Source organism: Anomalospiza imberbis, chromosome 2 (assembly GCF_031753505.1).
Source record: "Anomalospiza imberbis isolate Cuckoo-Finch-1a 21T00152 chromosome 2, ASM3175350v1, whole genome shotgun sequence".
In the NCBI taxonomy this organism is placed as follows: Eukaryota; Metazoa; Chordata; class Aves; order Passeriformes; family Viduidae; genus Anomalospiza; species Anomalospiza imberbis.
Genome location: NC_089682.1, coordinates 20193097 through 20212240, shown reverse-complemented (window position 1 = coordinate 20212240; position 19144 = coordinate 20193097). Strand labels below are relative to the sequence as shown.

The following is a 19144-nucleotide window of genomic DNA, read 5'->3' as shown; positions in this document are numbered from 1 at the left end:
TTCTGCTTTTTCCAGGAGTCAGAAATTGATTACTCCGGTTTAAGACCATTTTAACACCTTTTTATAAACTTCATCATTAAGACAGAAGGTCAATAACTTGTTTGGCTTGTTCAGTCTGAAGCTTCTAAATTGAATAATCTTAAATTGCCTGTAAATATTTTTCAACCTGTAGAAAATCACCCATTTTACTTGCTGGGGATTCAGCCTGCTTGCTTTTGCTGAAGACTTCTTCCTTGTAAAATCACCTCCCAACAGCATCTTCTTATTGAGAAGAATGTTTAATAACTGCTTACCTGTCTCCTATATCCCACATTGCCATTTCTAAATCATCTTCTACATGGCAGGTGGTGGAAGGGGAATTACATCCACAGCACCTTGGCCTTCCTTGGTCTCTTCTAGGCTAAGCAGACCTCAGTCTCTGACCCCTCCACAAAAGACATAATCATCTCCCTGTCCTTTTCATTTATGGCTTTCATGGTGACCCTGTTAATAATCTTGCTCGCTGCCTCCTCAGTTGTCAGGCCCATTTTCTCTGGCCAGGTGGTGCTGAAGACCTGTGGTGTAACTGTGCTGGGCTCTAGGAACTTTCTCCCTCAGCCTTACCCTCTTAGGGCTCTTTCTGAGCGCTGACCCTTCCAACCCGAACCATTCCACGATTCTGTGATTCAGCTTACTCTGCTGGCAGCACTGACCTGTTTGATTCAGGCCCTGTGAGGAGAGTGCTCTGTGTCCATCCCCGTGACTGGGTCTGAATTCCTTGGGAGTGGGGATGGATGGATGGATGCTGGCAGAGCACCCAGCTTTTAGGAGAAGATGCCTTTGCTTGACAGATCCCCTTGAGCAGATAAAGGCCGTGAGGCGGGTCACTATTCTTGGTCCTTGGAACAGTCAGTACAAGTATTAGGGGCACAGAGTGGCAAAACATCTGCGTGTGCAAAGGGATTGCCAGTGTGAGGATTGCCCATGAAACTGCATTGTTCATCACTGACCACGACAGAAAATCAATCCCAGGGATTTTCACAGCCCCCACGCTCCTTCATTTTTGCAGTAACTGCTGTCATGTCACGCCACATGAACACAGCTCATCTGACCAACAATTCAGGTGAGTGGTGGGCTCAGCTCTGATGGAGTCATGATTCAAAAGCTTTGAAGTCTGGAGTAGGATCTCCTCTGTCTTATTACAGTGAATGTGTTGGTACTAGAGCACAGAAAAGTCCTGAGACACACTGTGATCTCCTTTGGCATGTTGGCTAACACATGATACATTTGTTAAGAGATGGAACAGGTGATGCTTTGGACACCCTGAAAAAGGCACTCCAAATGTGAATTGAGAAACTTGAAATTGGCATTCAGGCTTTTGCTTTCTTCTCCTAGCCTCTTGCAAGGTTCACTTATACCTTATGCCACAGCAGAAAAGAGGTATCCTTTGCTGCCTGCATCCTGTCATGTATCACATAGCAACCCCCCACTTCAAGGAAAAGAGCAAAGCATGTAGGTGAACATTTGTCTGCTAGAAACATTTGAAGTGTTGAAGTAATTCAGTAAGTGTGATCTGTTGAAAGTAACTCGAAACTTGTTGGAATTGCATTAAAAATCTTACTGCCTGCCTCAGTGCAATGCATCCAATTAAAACAGAAAACAGGATGAGGAGACCGTAGTATGGAACTAGCATGTCTAGGAGCAATAGGCCAGGGCCAAGACTTTTCCTTTGATGACTGTTCAACTCGTTGTTTTCCTTCAGTATACTTTTCAGCCCCTTTGAACCATGGGATGTTTTGGTCTGTGCTTGCCATGTCAGATACATTTCATATCCAATCAGTCAGTCAGCATACTACCTAGAATGTCAGTTCACTGATAGAGCTCTTCTAGCTGTGGCTTTACATTTCCATGTGCTGTAACAGTGCTGTAAAGCTGAGTTTGTCAGCATTTTCACTGTAAATGTGATTTATCGCTCTTCTCTAAAACTTAGCTCCAAACTGATTGAAGTCAAGTGATGAGTTTACTCACTATGAGACTTGCAGAAAAAAATGTGACTCTAAATATGATAATACTACTACCTTTTGGCTCCTTAGAAAATAATAAAATGTGAGTAAATGTAATGAGATCTTGTGTTTATGTAGTACCAGCTGTGCTTGTTGGTGTGTTCTGGCCATCAGCAGCTCCCTGTGTTTGCATCCTGGGTTTTCTAGTTTGTTTGTGTGAATATCTTCTTTGCTTTCCCTATGTGTTTAAAAATTATCTGGTTTCCTACAGTCATAAAGCTTCACAGGCTGATATTTGGACCCTTACTTTCAACTTGCTCTCATGCAGCTCCTCTGATATTTGTAGGGTAACTAACTCATTCTGGCTTCAGAATACTGTGCACCAAGTATGGCTGGCTGGGAGATCAGGGACTGACCATCTGATTGATCTGGCCCAAGATTTCTGGAAGATGTTTAGGGTTATGTGGCAGCCAGGAAAGTCTCCATCAGGAGGCACAATTGTCAGTCCAGCACTGTGGCCTTTTTTTGATTTGTGACTCAGTCCCTGCCAGGACTGCTATGTCTACAGGATCACAGTAGTCTGGCATGGGTCTAAATCCAGGGAAGTCTGCTAATCAGAACCCTGTTCAGTTCTAGAAAGAACCTGTTTGCAATTATTAAAGCAGACTATGGACATGTGTTCAGTTGTAGATACAGTAAGCTCGTTAGTAAAAATGAGTGCTCACTGTTAAAGCTCTCTACTGTATTGTAGGTAATAAAATGGCTGATGGAATTCAAAGTGGATAAAAGGGAAAATGTCCCTAAGAGATTACAGAATGATGGGCTCCAAACTGGCCACTGTCTCTCAAGGAGTCACAGCAGACTGCCTAGTGTTGGATGTCTGCCCTAGGAAAAGCTGGTGGAGTGCCAGAAATTATTAGGAAAAGAATATGGGGACTAAGCAGGAAACAGCCCTTGCACAAATTATGTTGCATCAGCATCTGCAAATGTTGTGGAAAGGACAGCAAGGACGTCTAGGACATGGAACAAAAAATGGACAAAATACAAATGTTAGACAATTCCTCAGAAAGACTCAACACCTTTCGTTGTATGCAATAAGCTCTGTCAGAGCATCCAAGTCTCTTAGATGCTCAGGTCTGAGGAGCTGCATTTGTAACTAATTCTGCATGTCATGGTATTGCAATGTTTTCTTTTGAAGTGGTAGTATTGCACTCATTAGACCAGATGAAGATGTCTACCTCTGACATCTCTTTCTGATCAATAAACAGAAATTATCCCTTCTGGGAAGTAATCTCTTTCATTCTAATGTAAATAGTTTGTTTCCTGTCATCACCTGTGAAAGGAGTCTAGGTTTTAGTGTCCTGGGTATAGTGCAGATTTCTCACGCTAGATCAGACAACTAGCCCCATGGCTGTTCATGCTTTTGCCATCATTGGGGTGTATTGCTGCAGTACACCTGGCTATAATTCATGTTTGGATGAGGTTAATTTGCCCTTAATTTATGTGTATTAAAATACCTGTAACTGATTGATTGGTGTAAGCTCCAGTTCTGCTGGCAGAACTGAAAGCATCTCTGCAAGCTTCACTCGAAGGGCAAGTTAGCTCATCCTGAAATAAACCTTGTAAATTTTTACAGATGCCAAAGTGAGAGAAATAAATGCAAAATAAAGAGAAAGAAAGGGATGCTTATAGTTCTTGGTGATAGGGTATAAGATGGAAACTCTGTAGTACTCAGTTCAAAAGTGCTGTAGCTAGGTTTTATTGACTAAAATTGTGTTTTGCTTAATCTGATATCACATCTCTGCTTCCAAAAGCGTAGTACCTGAAGTGAACTTTAAGGCTGGCAATCATCCACTTCACCGCAATTCCCAGGTACTTGTACAGTACCTTGAGTTCAAAGTTTGTTTGTTTTCTTAGTCTTCCATGGCTCTGTGGTCTCTAGCACATTTTTTCTCTCCTTGGATATGTTGTGTAGCACGTATCTATGGGATTGATTCAGATTGAGATTGTAATTATCCTACATACTTGTGGTCTGGCCTAGTATTATCCATCACAATACTGTCATGTGCTGGGCATTGACAACATACTTAAAAAGCTATTTTTTACATGATATAACTAGCATGTTGGGTAATTTTCTTGCGGTATTAAGGAAAACTTGCCAATACTTTTAGTTTCCACAAGTTTGTTTATTTAGCAGAGGGTGCTGCCTTGTGCAGGCAGACAGTCTGAGCTGCACATTCCTTACAGGTCCTGCTTTACTGTATGGGAAGAATTGGGTGAAGCAAATGATCTGCAAATTATCACAATGTTACAAAGTAATAGCATGGTCTAATCCTTTCACCTCATTCCAGCTTCTCTTTCCAGTCCTCATAGGAGACACTGAACTCAGCGTCCCCTTGCAGCTTCAGCTCGTGTAGTCAGCCACGTAATCCCACCTTCAGATTCCCATTTCACTCAGCGAACGTGGGAGCGTGCTCTCACCTGCTTGGCGAAGCATCGCTGCTCTCAATTTTTGCTCTTCTTAACTTCTGCTTTTTAAATCACCCCAATTTTGTGGCAGCTTATTTGTGCTTTACAGCGCTGCATGGGACACCTGCTCTGCATTGAGTTTCCTTCCCCAGGCTGTGATTCACTTGCTTGATTCTCTTTCAGACAAACATGCCTGTGGTGCTTGGAGATTATTTGATTTCCTCATTTGAAAGGGCTTCTCTTAATGGTATAATGGTGACCTGCTGGTTGCCTGTAAGATAATGCTTTTCTCAGCTGCTGGTGCTCAGCACATTGTCTATGTCACCCAAAAACCCTACGCAGCGGAGAGCAGAGACTGACAAAGCTGAGTATTCATACTTATTACATTGCTGAAGTCCCCACTAAGGCAAACATTACATGTTGAGGTCTCAAGTAAAACAGTTGAAAATGCGGAGAGGGGAAGAAAAAGACACTAAGTAAAGAGGGCTGAGTAGAGTATCAAGGTTTATGGACATTCCACTAAAAGCTTATCTGCTACATATTTGCCTGTTCCAATTACAGAGTTGGGAAATTTCCTCACAGTTTCAAAGACTCAATTTTGAAATTCCCATTTCTATACCTGGAACAAAGTGGGTGGCAGTGATTGATGCTGTGCATCAGTGACCAGCAAAAGTTACTTTGTGGCAGTCAAGGAGCTACAGGCTCTGCAGGATCTGTTCTGTACAGCCCCTAAAGTCTGTATATGTCCCCATTCTTATGTGTTTTCATGTTTTTTCCTTGTAACTCCATGATAACAGATTTTTTTAGACATATCATTTCAGATTACAAACCCTAGGTATTCTCTGGAAAACCCCATTTCCCAGGCATCTCTTTTAGGATGGATGGGATTAATGATCTTTAGAACAACACTGTTTAGTGATGTAGAACTGCACAGCTGCCTCCTCCAGTCCCAGCCCAGGACTTCTGCCCAGCTGCTGGAGCCCTCCTGGACCCGGCTGCCGCTTTCTCTTGTGCAGATTGAACCAGTAGCTGAGCCTGTATCCAAGAGGCACACACACAGTAGCTCTCCGATTAGTGTGAGTGATGAGGTTTGTTTCTGCTCGTGTTCTTCATGTTTGCTCTGTCAGGTTTGTGCTCTTGTATATTTTGATTCTGGTTTCTCTTCCATTGCCCATCTTGTTCCAAAGTCCCTGAACAGACCATCTTGCTGGAATAGACGTTCCCATGCTCCGAAGTGCCCCCATCCAAGTTCCCATCAAAGGCCTCTACTAACTGCTTATTTTAGTTTGGGGACAGGTATCTTTTATTTCCTCTTGTGCCTTAGTAGGATATGTAGTGGATATTTCTCCCCCTACTTACCTAAAAGGAAATATGAAGAGTTTGTGTGTGCCCTCCAGGATTACTGTTCATGCTGTCTTGACTTCCTGGCTTGCAGAGGTATTTCAGAAAACTTGGTTCTGAAATGCCTCAAAGACAAAGCTGCTTGAATTTATTGACAAACCTGTTTTTCCTCTACATACAGATCCTAATATGGTCAATGCAGGAGACATGAATGGTTCAGGCAACCTGATGGATTTTCTGGATGAGCCTTTTCCTGATGTTGGAACTTATGAAGATTTCCATACCATCGACTGGCTGCGGGAGAAATCGCGTGACACTGACCGCCATCGCAAGGTAACGGTGTCAGGCTTTGATGTGTCACATCCCTGGGCCACAGCCATCCTGGCAGTGACAAAAACAAGCGGTTTTCCAAAGTTATTGCGTCCTACCTTCTTGCATGACTTGAGGAGAACTTTTAAATATATGGACACGAGATGTCCTGAGTTTGTTAGTGTGAAAGGCTGCTGCAACTTAATCAGCTGAGCATCTCTGAATAAATTATTAGGACTGAAGGAAGTAGAGAATAGAGAAATCGTATGCACCATCGAGGAGTTTAATTATTTTAAACTTTGTACTCTTAAACTGTCAACTTGAATCAGCAACACATCTCTCTGTGTGTTTAATTTCAGATTACAAGTAAAAGTAAAGAATCCATATGGGAGTTCATCAAGAGTTTGCTGGATGCCTGGTCAGGATGGGTTGTAATGCTTCTTATAGGACTACTGGCAGGTACGTATGTGTTAGTGCTACAGCTGTGCCTGAAGCATCTCACTCAAGCTGCTGCAGTACCATCTGCTTCTCTTTGTGCTTCATTGTCTCTCCATTGATGTTTTTTGTTTTTAAGCTGAAAAGACAACTTTGCATTCATGCAGTTATGATTCTAAATAAAAATACCTGCTTGTGAAGTCTCCTTTTGAGATCTGACCTAGAAAAAATGTTTTCACCAGTAGAGGGATTTTTCTATTGCTTTGGGAAATCTGCATTTGAGTGCTTCATACTCGATGGGCTGCTTTGACTTTCTGAATCTTTGCTTTGCAGAAGTCAATTTTATTTTTAGGATTGTTTTCTTGTCATCACTTTAATTCTCCAAGTAAAAAATACGATGTGGGGAAAATAATAGTTGAGGACACTCAAAGGGGGGCTTTATAAACTGCTGTTTCCTCTGGGTTATCTTCTTTATGTATGCATGAACACAAAATACAGTTTCAGACTTGGTTTCAGATCTGCTTCCAGACCAGACAGACATTACATATTTAACAGCCTGCTCAAACTCACATGGCAAATTCATTAATTTCCTCAGTTGTTCCTGTCTTCTCCTCAGTTTAGCTAACCTTCCTGCTTAGAAAACTGCACTTCTCTGAGCCAGCTCAGATAGCTGCCATTTTTTTATGCCTTTTCAGTGATGTCAGGGTGCTTCCTGTGTCATGCTGCTTGGTGAAAGCACCATGTGAAGTTTCCCAGTTTCCAAGGGGTGATGGGAATTTCCTGCTCAGCATCTGTCAAGTTAATATGTTTATTACAGTTGTTAGGAACTTCAGAAGTACTGGTAAAGTTCTTGAGAAAACACTTCTGAAGTGACGTGTTTGGCAAATTATGTAATTTCATAGACTTGTAATTGTTTCCACAAAAGCTTTGTTGGGATGGTGAGACAGGAAGAGAGTCTCATAGACTGTGTACTACCAGGGCTGCTGAGTCCTGCCTGAAGGCCAGGGTTGGTCTCATCTGGGATGAAGAATTCTGCCTACAAATAAAGTTAGGGCAAGCCTTTGAAGGCTCTGTTGACCTCAGTAATCCTCTCCTCATACAAAGAATGTGGTAAACATGCACACATTCCTCTTGTAGTAAAAACAACCCAGAAGGTTTTATTCAGTTCTAATTTGCAATGAACCCTCTTGCTGAAATCCTCAAGGCTGTTAAAAGCCAGAGTCACTGTCCTCTGTTAAGCACTAATACTGATGCCCAGCTTGGGAGTGGGGGTTGAGGGTAAGCTACAGCTGAGATCTGATAGGTTTTGCAACCTTTTCAATGACAAGGATGTAGACCAACATGTTTTACCTCAGAGAGCCAAACCAAATTAGCCAGGTATCTTTACCAGGTTTGGGGAGGGAGGAGATGGTGGTGCAGTCAAGAGGCACTCTGTGTTGTTTTCCTCTCTTTGTAAAATATTGCCTGCTCAGAGAAGAAAGCGTGCTGCAAAGGCATCTGTATGATCGGATGGGATTGCATGGGCCAGCCTGGCTCCTCCATGGCCCCTCCTCTGCTGAACAGGCAAAAGCTATTGCTGCTCCAAGGGGAGCAGCCTGGCTCAGTGGATGGACATTGGGTGAACCCTTGAGCAGCTGGGTCCAGGCATTACCGGAGGCAAGCAGAAAGTATGGCAGGGAGTGGGAGAGAAAGAGAAAAGTGGCAGCAGCGGTACTCAGGACATCAGGGTGCCATGGAACCTTTTGCCCCTGCTGTCCCTGTGCTGGGCATGGAGGATAGCAAGATGGGACTCTTAGGATGAGGCTGTCAGGGGCTTCCACAAGTTTCCAAAAGCACTTGGGTCATTTAACCAGGCCCAGGAGTTGAAATGGAGCTTAACTGATCTAGAAGCCTAAATCCCATTGATTTGGTAAACTTTATCTTTCAGATTTTGGAAAGCCTCAAAGGCTGCACCTTTACTGCCAACATGAGCCAAGAAGGCCAAAAGAGCAATCCTTGTTCTCCAGTGCATCTGCCACTGGACCCTGTTGCTCTGTGCATGTGTAGCTGCACTGGACAAGTGAATATTGGTTCTGACTTGCTAGAAAAAATGGAATTTGGCCAGATTAATTTTCAGTTGATTTGTGGGCTCAGCAGTGCTAGTCACCACAGAGCCATAAGCAAACAAAATATAGCTGATGGAGGCAGGAAGGAGAGGACCATCCCTTTTGGCAGTATATGTATATGACATGTATCATGTCATAAACATGTCATACATATCTATCTCTTGTCATTTTTGGAGTGTCATCGAACCTGCGTCCTTTGTTAGTCCCAGAAAAGTGTAGGTGGGAAAGGGATGTCTGTAGGGGGTTCTGCTCTGGCTTCCTGCTCATGGCAGAGCCAGCTTCAGGGTTACAGATCCAATGTATATTGAGAATGTAACAGCAGCCATTGGGATCATGCCATAGTTTCCTGTGTGAGGGTGCACACATAAATTAGCCTGAGCAGAGCCCCTCACTGCCTCCAGTCTGTGGCAAGTACCCACAGGACCTTGAACATCAGGCTGGAGAGAGATCATGGTGTATGACACAGTCAAATGGCAGGAGGGGCACTAAGGAGCTCCCGGAAATGAGGAGGCTTTGATAGCCAAAGCCTGCTAATTGCAGAGAAAAGGGAAGGAAGAGTAAAACCCAAAAATGTCATTTGGTGAGGAGATCAAATGAAGACTGTTCACACAATTATCTAGAAAAAGATACTGAACACTACCTGGGCCTGTCTCACTCAGAGTTTCCATGCTTTCCTCCTATAAAGTGATGCATGTAGAGTGAGCCTAAACATTTACACATGGATGCCAAAATTTTAGGCATTTGTTTTTAAGGAAGTCTGAATTTTTGCTGGGCCCATCCTACCTGCAGACCAGTGGATGTTCCTCAGTCTAACCCTTACTACTGGCCAACTGAAAGCATATGCTCTTTATCGATCAGCGAGTGTCTGTGTTTTCTAAAGCTATGTAACAAAAAATGCCATCATAACAATGCTGAAATGCTCTGATGCTGAGGCTGGATGTGCAAGAATTCCCTTTGTAATTCTGTGCTGCACCACTTGAGTGATGCTGTTTTCTGACACAGGTGCATGAAGAAAACTGTCTTTTCAAAGCAAATGTTTAGCATTCTCATTAGGGCACTGTAAAGGAAGAATTTTGCCATCATCAACAAAAGGAAAAGGAGAGAGGTAAAAAGCTAATATCTAAAATGAAGTTTAGCATTGTCTGGTTTTGGAGTACTTCATTATTTTTCCTTCCAGGCAGGAGGTTACATGAAAGGGGAAAAAAACTCGGCTCCTTTGATGGGAGAAGCAGGGAGATAAATTTATGCTCTATTACAGTCTTGGCAGCCAAAATAAGCACAAGAATTTAAAAGCTTGACCTTGAGATACTGAACTGTCTAGCATTTGCATTAATTTCACTTAAAGTTGCAAAAATGCAGAACTTGAAAAACTTCTAGCTCTGGTCACATAGGTGGTGAAGCATTCACTATTGCATTATTATCCTGGGCCTCCTTATGATTTTCTTCTCTTGAAGGCTGGTGTAATAAATTGCATGTAGTAAAAAGCATTTTCCTCCTTGTGTTAATCCCAAGAATTTGGAAAAAGGGATTAGATCAGCTGCATAATTAAGCACATTGTCTTACTGGTGCTGAGGTGCCTGTGAGCCTATTATATTAGAGAACTGAATGTTTGTTCTTCAGTATGGTTATTAACTTTATTGGGGAAACATTCAAAGTCTGTCTTCCTTTGCACCTTTTGCTAGGTAGCATTAATATGCAGCTTAATATGGTTAAGTGGAATGCAAACTTTGAAGGTTACAGAGAATGTTAAAGATCCATGAAGAGGTGCAAGAGGCAGAGCATTTGGTGCTCAAATCCAAGAGATGAAAATTCCTTGTTTCTGAAACTTTCAGAAAGTTGGAGGAGAATTTAGAGCTCACTGCAAAGCAGGAATCAGTGCATGCTGATATTGCCAGCAATGCAATGATTCATCATCATCTAGCAATATGGGTCATTGTTTCCATAGAAACTTGGGGAAAATGGAAAAGAATAACCAAATTAAGGCAAGATCTTAATGAAAGAAAATAATTGTTAAAGACATCATCACTCCCTTCTGCAGCCTTTTCTTTTTGTGTGTATGTGTCATCTTGTCTAGTATATCTGTATAGTGCTTCAGATTATTTTAATACAACAGAAAATTCTTCACTGCCACCCTGAGCACCACTGCTTGTCAGTGTGGGGGCAAGTATCCTCTTTAAGGGTGGGAGAAGAACCCGTGGGTTTTTTCTGGTCTTCAGAGTAAAAAAAAAAGGTTCTTGAATTATTTGAAATATGTTTTTCCCCCTGTCTCTTTTACAGAAATGAAAATCAGAAAACTTTAGTTTCAGAGGAAATAAACCAGCTCTTGGACCCACTTATGTGCCCCAGCTGCTGGGGGAAAGGGAGCAGGCCCCACCCCTGCTTCACGTAATTGCATTCTCAGTAGGAGCCACAAATCTATAAGTTTTGGAAACATAAAACCAAACCAAACCAGTTTGCATTTTACAAAGTATTTTTCCCCAGTACATTGATGAGCATCGATAAATTCTGTTCAAATCAATTAGCAGTCTCCTGGAATTTTATTAACGAGTATTTGTAAAAGTAATGATGACTTCTTCTTTCCATTGTATATGAGAGGGATCTGGAAAATGCTAAATGACTCTGCTATTAGTTGGTTTAATTCTTTCCAGAAAGTATGGATCTAGGGAGAGAACGCAGCTCTGCCTCTCTGTGTTCTGGCTGCTCCCAGCCTCCCATTCCTGCTGCTCTTGCATTCCTGGGGATCCACCTGCTCGGAGGGTGCTGCTGCTGGGGCAGGTTGTTATTGCTGATGAGCAAATGACCTAGAGAAACAGAAATTTTCTGGTTTTGTGTCTGGCCACAGCAAGTTTACCTGTGTCTGTGTCTGCTGGCCAGCGGGTGTCACTGTAGCTCTGTGTAATTACCGGGGAGAAACTGAAACGAGCGTCGTGGGGCACGGAGGATTTGAAGAATAATTTTATTCTGCACGTCCGGATTGCTAATCAATGTACACACATAGCAAAAGCCCCAGTCTGTTAAGTTCATTAGTGAGAATTTGGCATTACATTGTATCTGTAATGAAATAATTCTTCCAAAAGGTTGCTGTACTGGGACCAGCAAAGCTGTACACAAACACAGATGTCCTTCTCCTCCATTACCCCTGACATACACAGTGAGGGTTGAGACCCATGGCCAAGTGTGTGTACAGAGACCCTGCATGACGTCCTCCTCCTCGTCTCAGCCAGACGGGGAACCTGCCTGGCACGGGCTGCAGGCCTGACGTTGGTTATGTCTGCCCTATTCGGCCATCAGCCAGTATGAAAATGATAATGTTTAAAATAAAAGCTTATGAGAGAGCATTGAAGGTCAGAAAAAAACTTGTTATTGTCCCCAGTTCTTTGGCATGTTTGTATTTATTGATGTAGAGAATAGATTGGGTTGGAATGGGCCTTTAAAGGCCATCCTGTCCTTCCCGACCTTGAATGTTCCCAAGGATGGGGCATCCACCTCTCTGAGCAACCTGTTCCAGTGTTTCACCCTCATTGTGAAAATCTTTTTTCTTTATACTTAGCCTAAATCAACCTCTCTTAGTTTAAAATTGTTAGCCCTTGCCCTACTGCAACAGGCCCTGATAGAAAGTCTGTCCCCATCTTTCTTATAAGCCCCCTTCAGGTGCTGGGAGGCTGCTTCTCTTCTCCAGGCTGAGAACACAGCCTTACCTTGTGCCTGCTTACCCAAATCACGGCTTTTATTGTGTTATTAAAATTAGATAGATTGTCTTTGCAACTTGATTGTTTTTAATGCCAACATTTCTTTTTCTGTGTTTCTTTTCCCAGGTACATTAGCCGGAGTGATAGATTTAGCTGTGGATTGGATGACAGACCTGAAAGAGGGTGTCTGCCTGTCTGCCTTCTGGTACAGCCATGAGCAGTGCTGCTGGACGTCTAATGAAACGACATTCGATGACAGGGACAAATGTCCCCAGTGGCAGAAATGGTCTGAACTGCTTGTAAGCCAGTCTGAGGTACGGGAGGCCTGATTAGCCTGGGGTCACAGCAGGCCAGGCAATGCCCTTTTTCATACTTGCTGCTGTTCCCTCCAGAGAGTTTCTCTGAAGGAGAAAGTAATGAACTGAGCACACTGCATAAAAAGACATTTCCACAAGCAGTATCTGCTTAACTTGAAGGAAGTCCTGTGGTTTCAGTGCAATGGAAACTGGAAAACTGTGAGATTGCACTCTCTTTTTATCAGTATTAAACTAAAAGTGTTCTATAACATCCATAGCATAATCACCAGGGGACCTGAGCTGCATTTTCTTTTTTTCCTTTTAAACATAATTTTATGGGACAGAAAAAAGATGAGCACTGGCAAATACATTTATGAGGATATTTTTGGGATTGCAGATGGGGTTTTATGTATTCTGATACAGGGAGCTGCATAAGAACTGCTTGTTTATCCCTTTCAATCAGTCTCTCTGTGACACATCAAGAGATATAGCTAGCACCAAAAACTGGGATAAGAGTGGGCTCCCTGGAGGTCTCCAGAGTGAAGAATTTGCAGGGGTGTTGGACAGGAAGGGAAAAAGCTGATCTGGACAGACATGAAACTTATATTTTTAGATTTTTTTTCCCCTTACACTTTTTTCATAATTGTAGTAATTTTAAATACAAAGAATGCTATTTCAAAGCAAAGCAGGTGAAAGTTTCATTTTGAAAACAATATAAAGAAGCCTTTCTGTACACCATTTGGCAGGTAATACCTGTAAAAAATTACAAAAACCACATTTAATTTTCAACTTAAGTTCTTTAATGTATTGAATAATATTGATCCCTTCACAACTCAAATATTTGGCAGAATTATTGTCTCAAATCCCCCCTTCCTCCTTATGTCTGACTTGAATTTGACAAAAACTAAATATGATGTGTGGGTGGGTGATTTGGAGAGGTTGTGTCAGATCTTCCCCCAGTGTGGAGGTTGTCTGGTCCTGCAGACAGTATGTGAGGACACCTTCATTGCCAGGCAAGTGTGTCATTCATGCTCCCTTCAGTGCTGCTTTAGGTTTACAGGACAAGAAGTTCTAGGTGGGAATGTCTGTGCATACGTATAACTCAATTTTCTATAGTTCTAATTCACCCTAGTGGAAGTACTGGGATGCTCACTGTCCCTGCATATTCTCAGCACATCAGAGACAAAAATCTCTCAGCAAGGTTGCCAGTCACAGTGTCAAGATTCCCTTTGCCAGAGGATTGCTAGGTTCACCCTGGTGTTCATTAACAGATGTTTGGGGTGGCTCTGTCTTTGTGAACATGAAGAAATATTACCCTGATATAAAGCTACAGGATGGGGCTGATGTAACGTAAGAGAATGAAAAAAAACCTCCAAAACAAAAGCAAAACCCCCAAACAAACAAACAAAACAAAAACTAAACAAAACAAAAAAAAACAAACAAACAAACAAAACATGGGAAGGGAAAAAAGAGGAAACTGTTAAAATTATTAGGGGATTTGGAAATCCCATGCATGTGTTTGTCATTCTGTTACTTTGGCTGGAATATGGGAAAGATGCATATCCTTGAGAAAATTTATTCCTTTCTTTTGCTTCTCAAAACCAGCAGTCATGACTGTTGTGGGCTGTGGCCTTTAGAAAAGTTATCAGCCAGGTGAGCACGGTGAAACTTCACTCACTTTGTGTTCAAATTGAGCTTCTCAGCCCTGGTGTACTGTCACAGTAGGACAAAGAAGAAAAGGTTCATCTTGGCTTAGTTTTAGTTACTTTCCTAAAACAAAAGTGCCACTAAGATCTGTGGGTTCCTGAGGGTCTGCTGGAGGCTGTAAATATTAGTAATATATCTGTCTGTTACTGTTACAATGAAATCCCAGGAAAAGCCCAATAAAAATGTGAATTTGGAAAGGAAAAATTCAGTTTTGTTCAAAAAGCTTCTGTTCAAAAGGCTTATGACAAGGACAAGTTTTGTGCTGTATGGTTCCTATAGAGGTAGAGGATTTTAGTAGGTATCAAAATACAGTAAACATGTCTGAGTTTCAAAATAATTTTGCTGGTTTTTTTTCTGTTTCACTTTGTGCCTGACATTTACAGAAGAGCCCTATAAAACAACAGTGCGCATTAGAGCACAATTTAGGCTAAAAGTACTTGGAGCAGTTTCCCTAAAGGTACTCTGGTCTGACATGCCTTCTTTTTTTATGTATGACTGTGATTCTTTCTCGTCATAGCCAACTAGATTTGACATTTTGAGGACTGAGATTTAGATCAGTTCTTCCTTATGGTTTTTCCAATTTATGGCTGTGATAAACCCTATACATAAGTTTGCATGGAGAATTGTGACTTTTTCTATGGCATCTCTTGAAAAATGTTTCCATTCTAGTGCTCCTATAAAATGAGCCCAAAGCAGAGGCTTGATATAAATTATTATGGAAAACATAATAGCCCATTAGACACCTACCAAGCTATGTTTTCTTCCCTAATCACTGTTTTGTAGGCCAATTATCCTTCACCCTTCTGGTCTTGAACTACTTCCAAAGAGGAGGTGAAGAAAGTTTTTTGGTGTGAGAAAATTTCAAAACCTCAAATTCATTGGCAGATCAAAAGGTCATCAGATGTCACTGGTGATCTGGACTTTCCCTGTTCCGCAGATTCAGTTTGGTCCCAACCCCAGCTTCACTGGAGCCAAGGACCCCATTTTTGATGTTTTGCACATGTCCAGGGTAGAGGAAAGGACCTCATGTCTTCCATGGATCATGACGCTGGATCCAGCAATGGACTGAATTCCTGTCTTAGGGCTTCTGGATCTCCTGTCATGAAGTTGAGACCTGCAGGACAAAGAAGGGCTGGAATCCATTTCTCAATTTTGAGCCTTGAACCTGTCAGTCTTGAGGACACACACTGCTGTAACATCCATAGGAGAGAGTCTGCAAACTCTGAGATCTCTGTCGAGCCAGAGTAGAGCTCTGGGCCTCTGGAGTAACCATACATTGGAGGGCATCCAGAGGGATGTGGTTTATTTCAGTGTTCTGAGTTTGTGAGGCTTGTTTTCAATTGTGTTCCATTTGTATCTAAACTGGACTGGCACCAGATCTGAAATATTGCTTGGTCTTGCAAACTAAAATACAAAATTTTGTTCAGTTTTCCTTCTTGCTTCATTGAGCTATCATGGGAAAGGTCATAGCAGGATCGGCTCTGCTGGTGATCTGCTTCAGTCTCTGACTCCAGGGTACATGCTCAAGACTTTCACTGATTCAGAGCCTTAGCCATGGCATGTAATGGATGCAAAATGAACCATTTGCTATACTGAGTTACTGCTACTTCACTTCCCAAAGGTTTTCATATTATTAATCACTAGAAGCTGTTGCAGTTGAACCTGCAGAATGCCAGATATCTGGAAAATGTAACAATGAAAGATGTCCCCAGGGATAAGATTGAACTGGCCATACGGACTCTTGTGGGGTCCTGCCACAGCACTGTAGGTGTATGTGTGACTGCAGTAATGAGCTGATAGAGTTTTCTTATGACTTCTGAGATACAAAAGAAGAAGACGTGAAAAGAAACAAAGTTAATTTTCCTCCGGTGAATTTAGAAGCAAAACTACAGCTTCTGCTCAACCGAATAGGGCCAAATTTTTTAACGGTGTTGGCCTTCTTTGGAGGTATTCCAGGTTCACACTGACAAGAGGATTTTGCCCTGAGGCAAGATATCCAGAGTTTTCTCTAGAGGAGGGGTAAATATTGTCATAGCTGTTTGTAATTGAAAGCACTAGGAGAAGACATTCATGAGACTGTCTTCAGCTGTAGCAACAAAGACCCTTGGTTACTACAGCCGGATGTCAATCACTGCAAGGGTGGGATCCATGACTGCTCAGTCTCAGGGCATTGGGGGATAACACTGTATTGCTTCAGCATTCTGCTATCGTCAGCAAAGCCAGCTGCTCACTTCAGCAAGCACCAGCTTAATAAACTGCCCTTCTTCCAGATCTAACCAGATAAGGGTTATCCTTACTGCATTTTCATTTGGACAGACCTGGAAAATGAAGCCAGCAAACATCCATGCTGTTAAAAGTTGATTCCTTGCAGATTTGAAAACAGGGAGACTTCTCATCTCTAAGTTTTTTATGACTGGGAACGAGGCTTGGCCAGCCTGTTAACTGATACAATTGATTAATGCCTGTTTTCCTACTTGATTTATCATAATGTTGATATCCAGGCTGCTGTCCTGCAGAGCAGAGGCAGGGGCCCTGATGTTCTTGAGCAGCTGGGATTGCATCCGGTAGGAAGAGTTCACTTAGAGGTGAAGGATTCATACCAATTCATGCACTGAGATTCATCTCAGTTTTTTATTCTGTAGTGTCATGTTGCTACAGGATATTATTTGAAGGCTTAAGCTCCCTGTATCAATTTGATGCTGCTGAGTAGATTCTCTTTTGTCCATGTAGGTGGGTTTTTGAAATTAATCTAAAAAAGTACGCATGTGAAGAGGCAGAGGTATTCCAAGGCAGATTTTAACAAAGATTTTGACTTGGACATTGGAAAAAGGAAGAAACTTGACAGTTACTATTGACTGTGTTTTCACTATGGCACTGCTCAGTCAACCATTGCTAATGATCATTAGCATTCCCATTCTGTTTGAAAAGTAAAGCTATTAAGTTTGAAGATAGTAATTTTTGCCCTAATATTTTAAAATCGTTCCAGTCAGAAGTAAGCCTGAGATGTGTGAGTGGGTTCTGCCAAGCTATGGTGTTTTCAAATTATTTTCAACCCTATCCTGGACAGCACTATAAAGAAAGAAATTATTTTTGTATGGTTTTACCCTTCCTGTTTGTGAACTGAAGTGGCTATTGATATACACAGGGATGTTGTTTGAAAAATCAGCATCTGCATGGAAAACTGACCTTTGAATACCAGCCCTCAGAAAAATACATATCAGGGTCTCATTCCTTGTCCCCCACCATGGGATGAAAACAGCAGATTCCTTCATTAGGTGCCTTTTCATTACCTGTTGCTTTTGCCCTTACGACGTATTTGTTTGATGTTTTGGAATTTATACGGGTTAGTTAGATTTTTTAGTGCTTGAAAGATGCTCAGTTTAAGGTATTTGGGTCCCTTGCAAACAGACTGTATATACTGGGTTAGGTATTTATTAGTATGCTGCTTCTTTCCATGAGTAATAAAATTGCTGGAGTATTTAAAGTTATTTGTCCTTCCTGAGGAAAAGCAGCACTTACCATGTAAAGGAAAAATCAGGCTCCATCATGATCGGTAGTAGAAGTGTGAGATTTGCCAGTCTGCATTTGTCTAACAATGTCTGTTACTGTTATTTTTCTAGGGTGCAAGTGCTTACATTCTAAACTATTTTCTGTACATTATGTGGGCTCTATGTTTTGCTTTCCTGGCAGTCTCCCTGGTCAGAGTGTTTGCTCCTTATGCCTGTGGCTCTGGAATCCCAGAGGTGAGTTTCCCTTTGTGCATGAATATCCAAAAAAACCCCAAACCACCACAACAAAAAAATGACTGCCTTTTCCCATTCCAGAACTGTACTATGAGATAGCATAGCAACAAAGAAAATTGTCTTTCCATCTCATCTGCCTTCATTCCTTTTTTTATGCTTTTATGGTGATCATCTACATTTTTCATAGTAAAATTGTTCATATGTCACTGTGACAGGTTAATGCATGTACTTGTTCGTTGCCAGAGTGTGAATTAAAAATCAACATCTCTAAGAGACATACTCACTAGAAGATTATAGAGAATTCTCCTAGGATGAAATTACTTGGGCCAGTTACAAAACCAGTTATATTCTAGGCTACACTCTAAATAAAAGTGAAATAAAAAGAAGTGGGTAGGCTACAAAGCTAAGGTTTCCTAAACTGCTGAAGATGCCCATCATTTGGGATGCCTGAAAAGTGTCTGGTGCACGTCTTTTGCAAATTGTTTTCCTAAAGACAGAGTAATGTACATTGTGCCAGCATGACAACATTATAACAGCTAAAATATCTACTTGGTTTTCAATATTTTACATATTGAGCCTCAGTCCATATTTAAGCTGTTAAATGAAGAACTTTGTAATTCAACCAGCAGAGTTATTAAAAGTCTTTGAAATCAGGGCAGTCTCTTGTTAGAAGTGCTATAGAACTACTGGAATTATTATTTAGGAATCTGGCAGACAGAATTAACAGCCCAAAGCTTAGAAATCTTGGCATACTTTTGTTTTTGATCTCTAAGAGAAGCATCCAAATGTTTCAAAAAAATTCACCACAAATAATTTAGAATATTTGAATAATTTACATGTTTCAAAGTAGTCGTGTGTGTCTTTGTTATGTGTTTGATATATTTGTGGTTTTAAAAAGTTCTCACAGTTAACTATAAAGCCAGTTTCCAAGTGGTAAATCCCTCTTGTGAGGTGAGGCTCAGCTCCAGCCCAATTGCAGGCCTAGAGTCCAAACCCAAATCCCACCCTGCAGCCTTTGTGTCATGCACATGCATTGTGCTTTTGGAGCCATTCACCAGCAAAATTAAC

The 19144-nt window shown here is 41.6% G+C and overlaps 1 protein-coding gene across 2 annotated transcripts in view; it reads left to right on the top strand.

Moving 5' to 3' along the window:
* The window catches only part of CLCN4 (chloride voltage-gated channel 4), a 41624-nt gene that overhangs the window by 4741 nt on the left and 17739 nt on the right, over positions 1 to 19144 (top strand). The window contains exons 1-5 of one of the 2 annotated variants that reach the window (XM_068180087.1): positions 1079 to 1102; positions 5974 to 6125; positions 6461 to 6560; positions 12457 to 12644; positions 17954 to 18076. In XM_068180087.1, coding sequence (XP_068036188.1) covers positions 5982 to 6125; positions 6461 to 6560; positions 12457 to 12644; positions 17954 to 18076 — 555 coding nt within the window. In that variant the 5' untranslated portion in view covers positions 1079 to 1102; positions 5974 to 5981. Of the gene's footprint in view, positions 1 to 1078; positions 1103 to 5973; positions 6126 to 6460; positions 6561 to 12456; positions 12645 to 17953; positions 18077 to 19144 lie in introns of those variants that run through there. The other variant, XM_068180088.1, reaches the window with a different exon arrangement.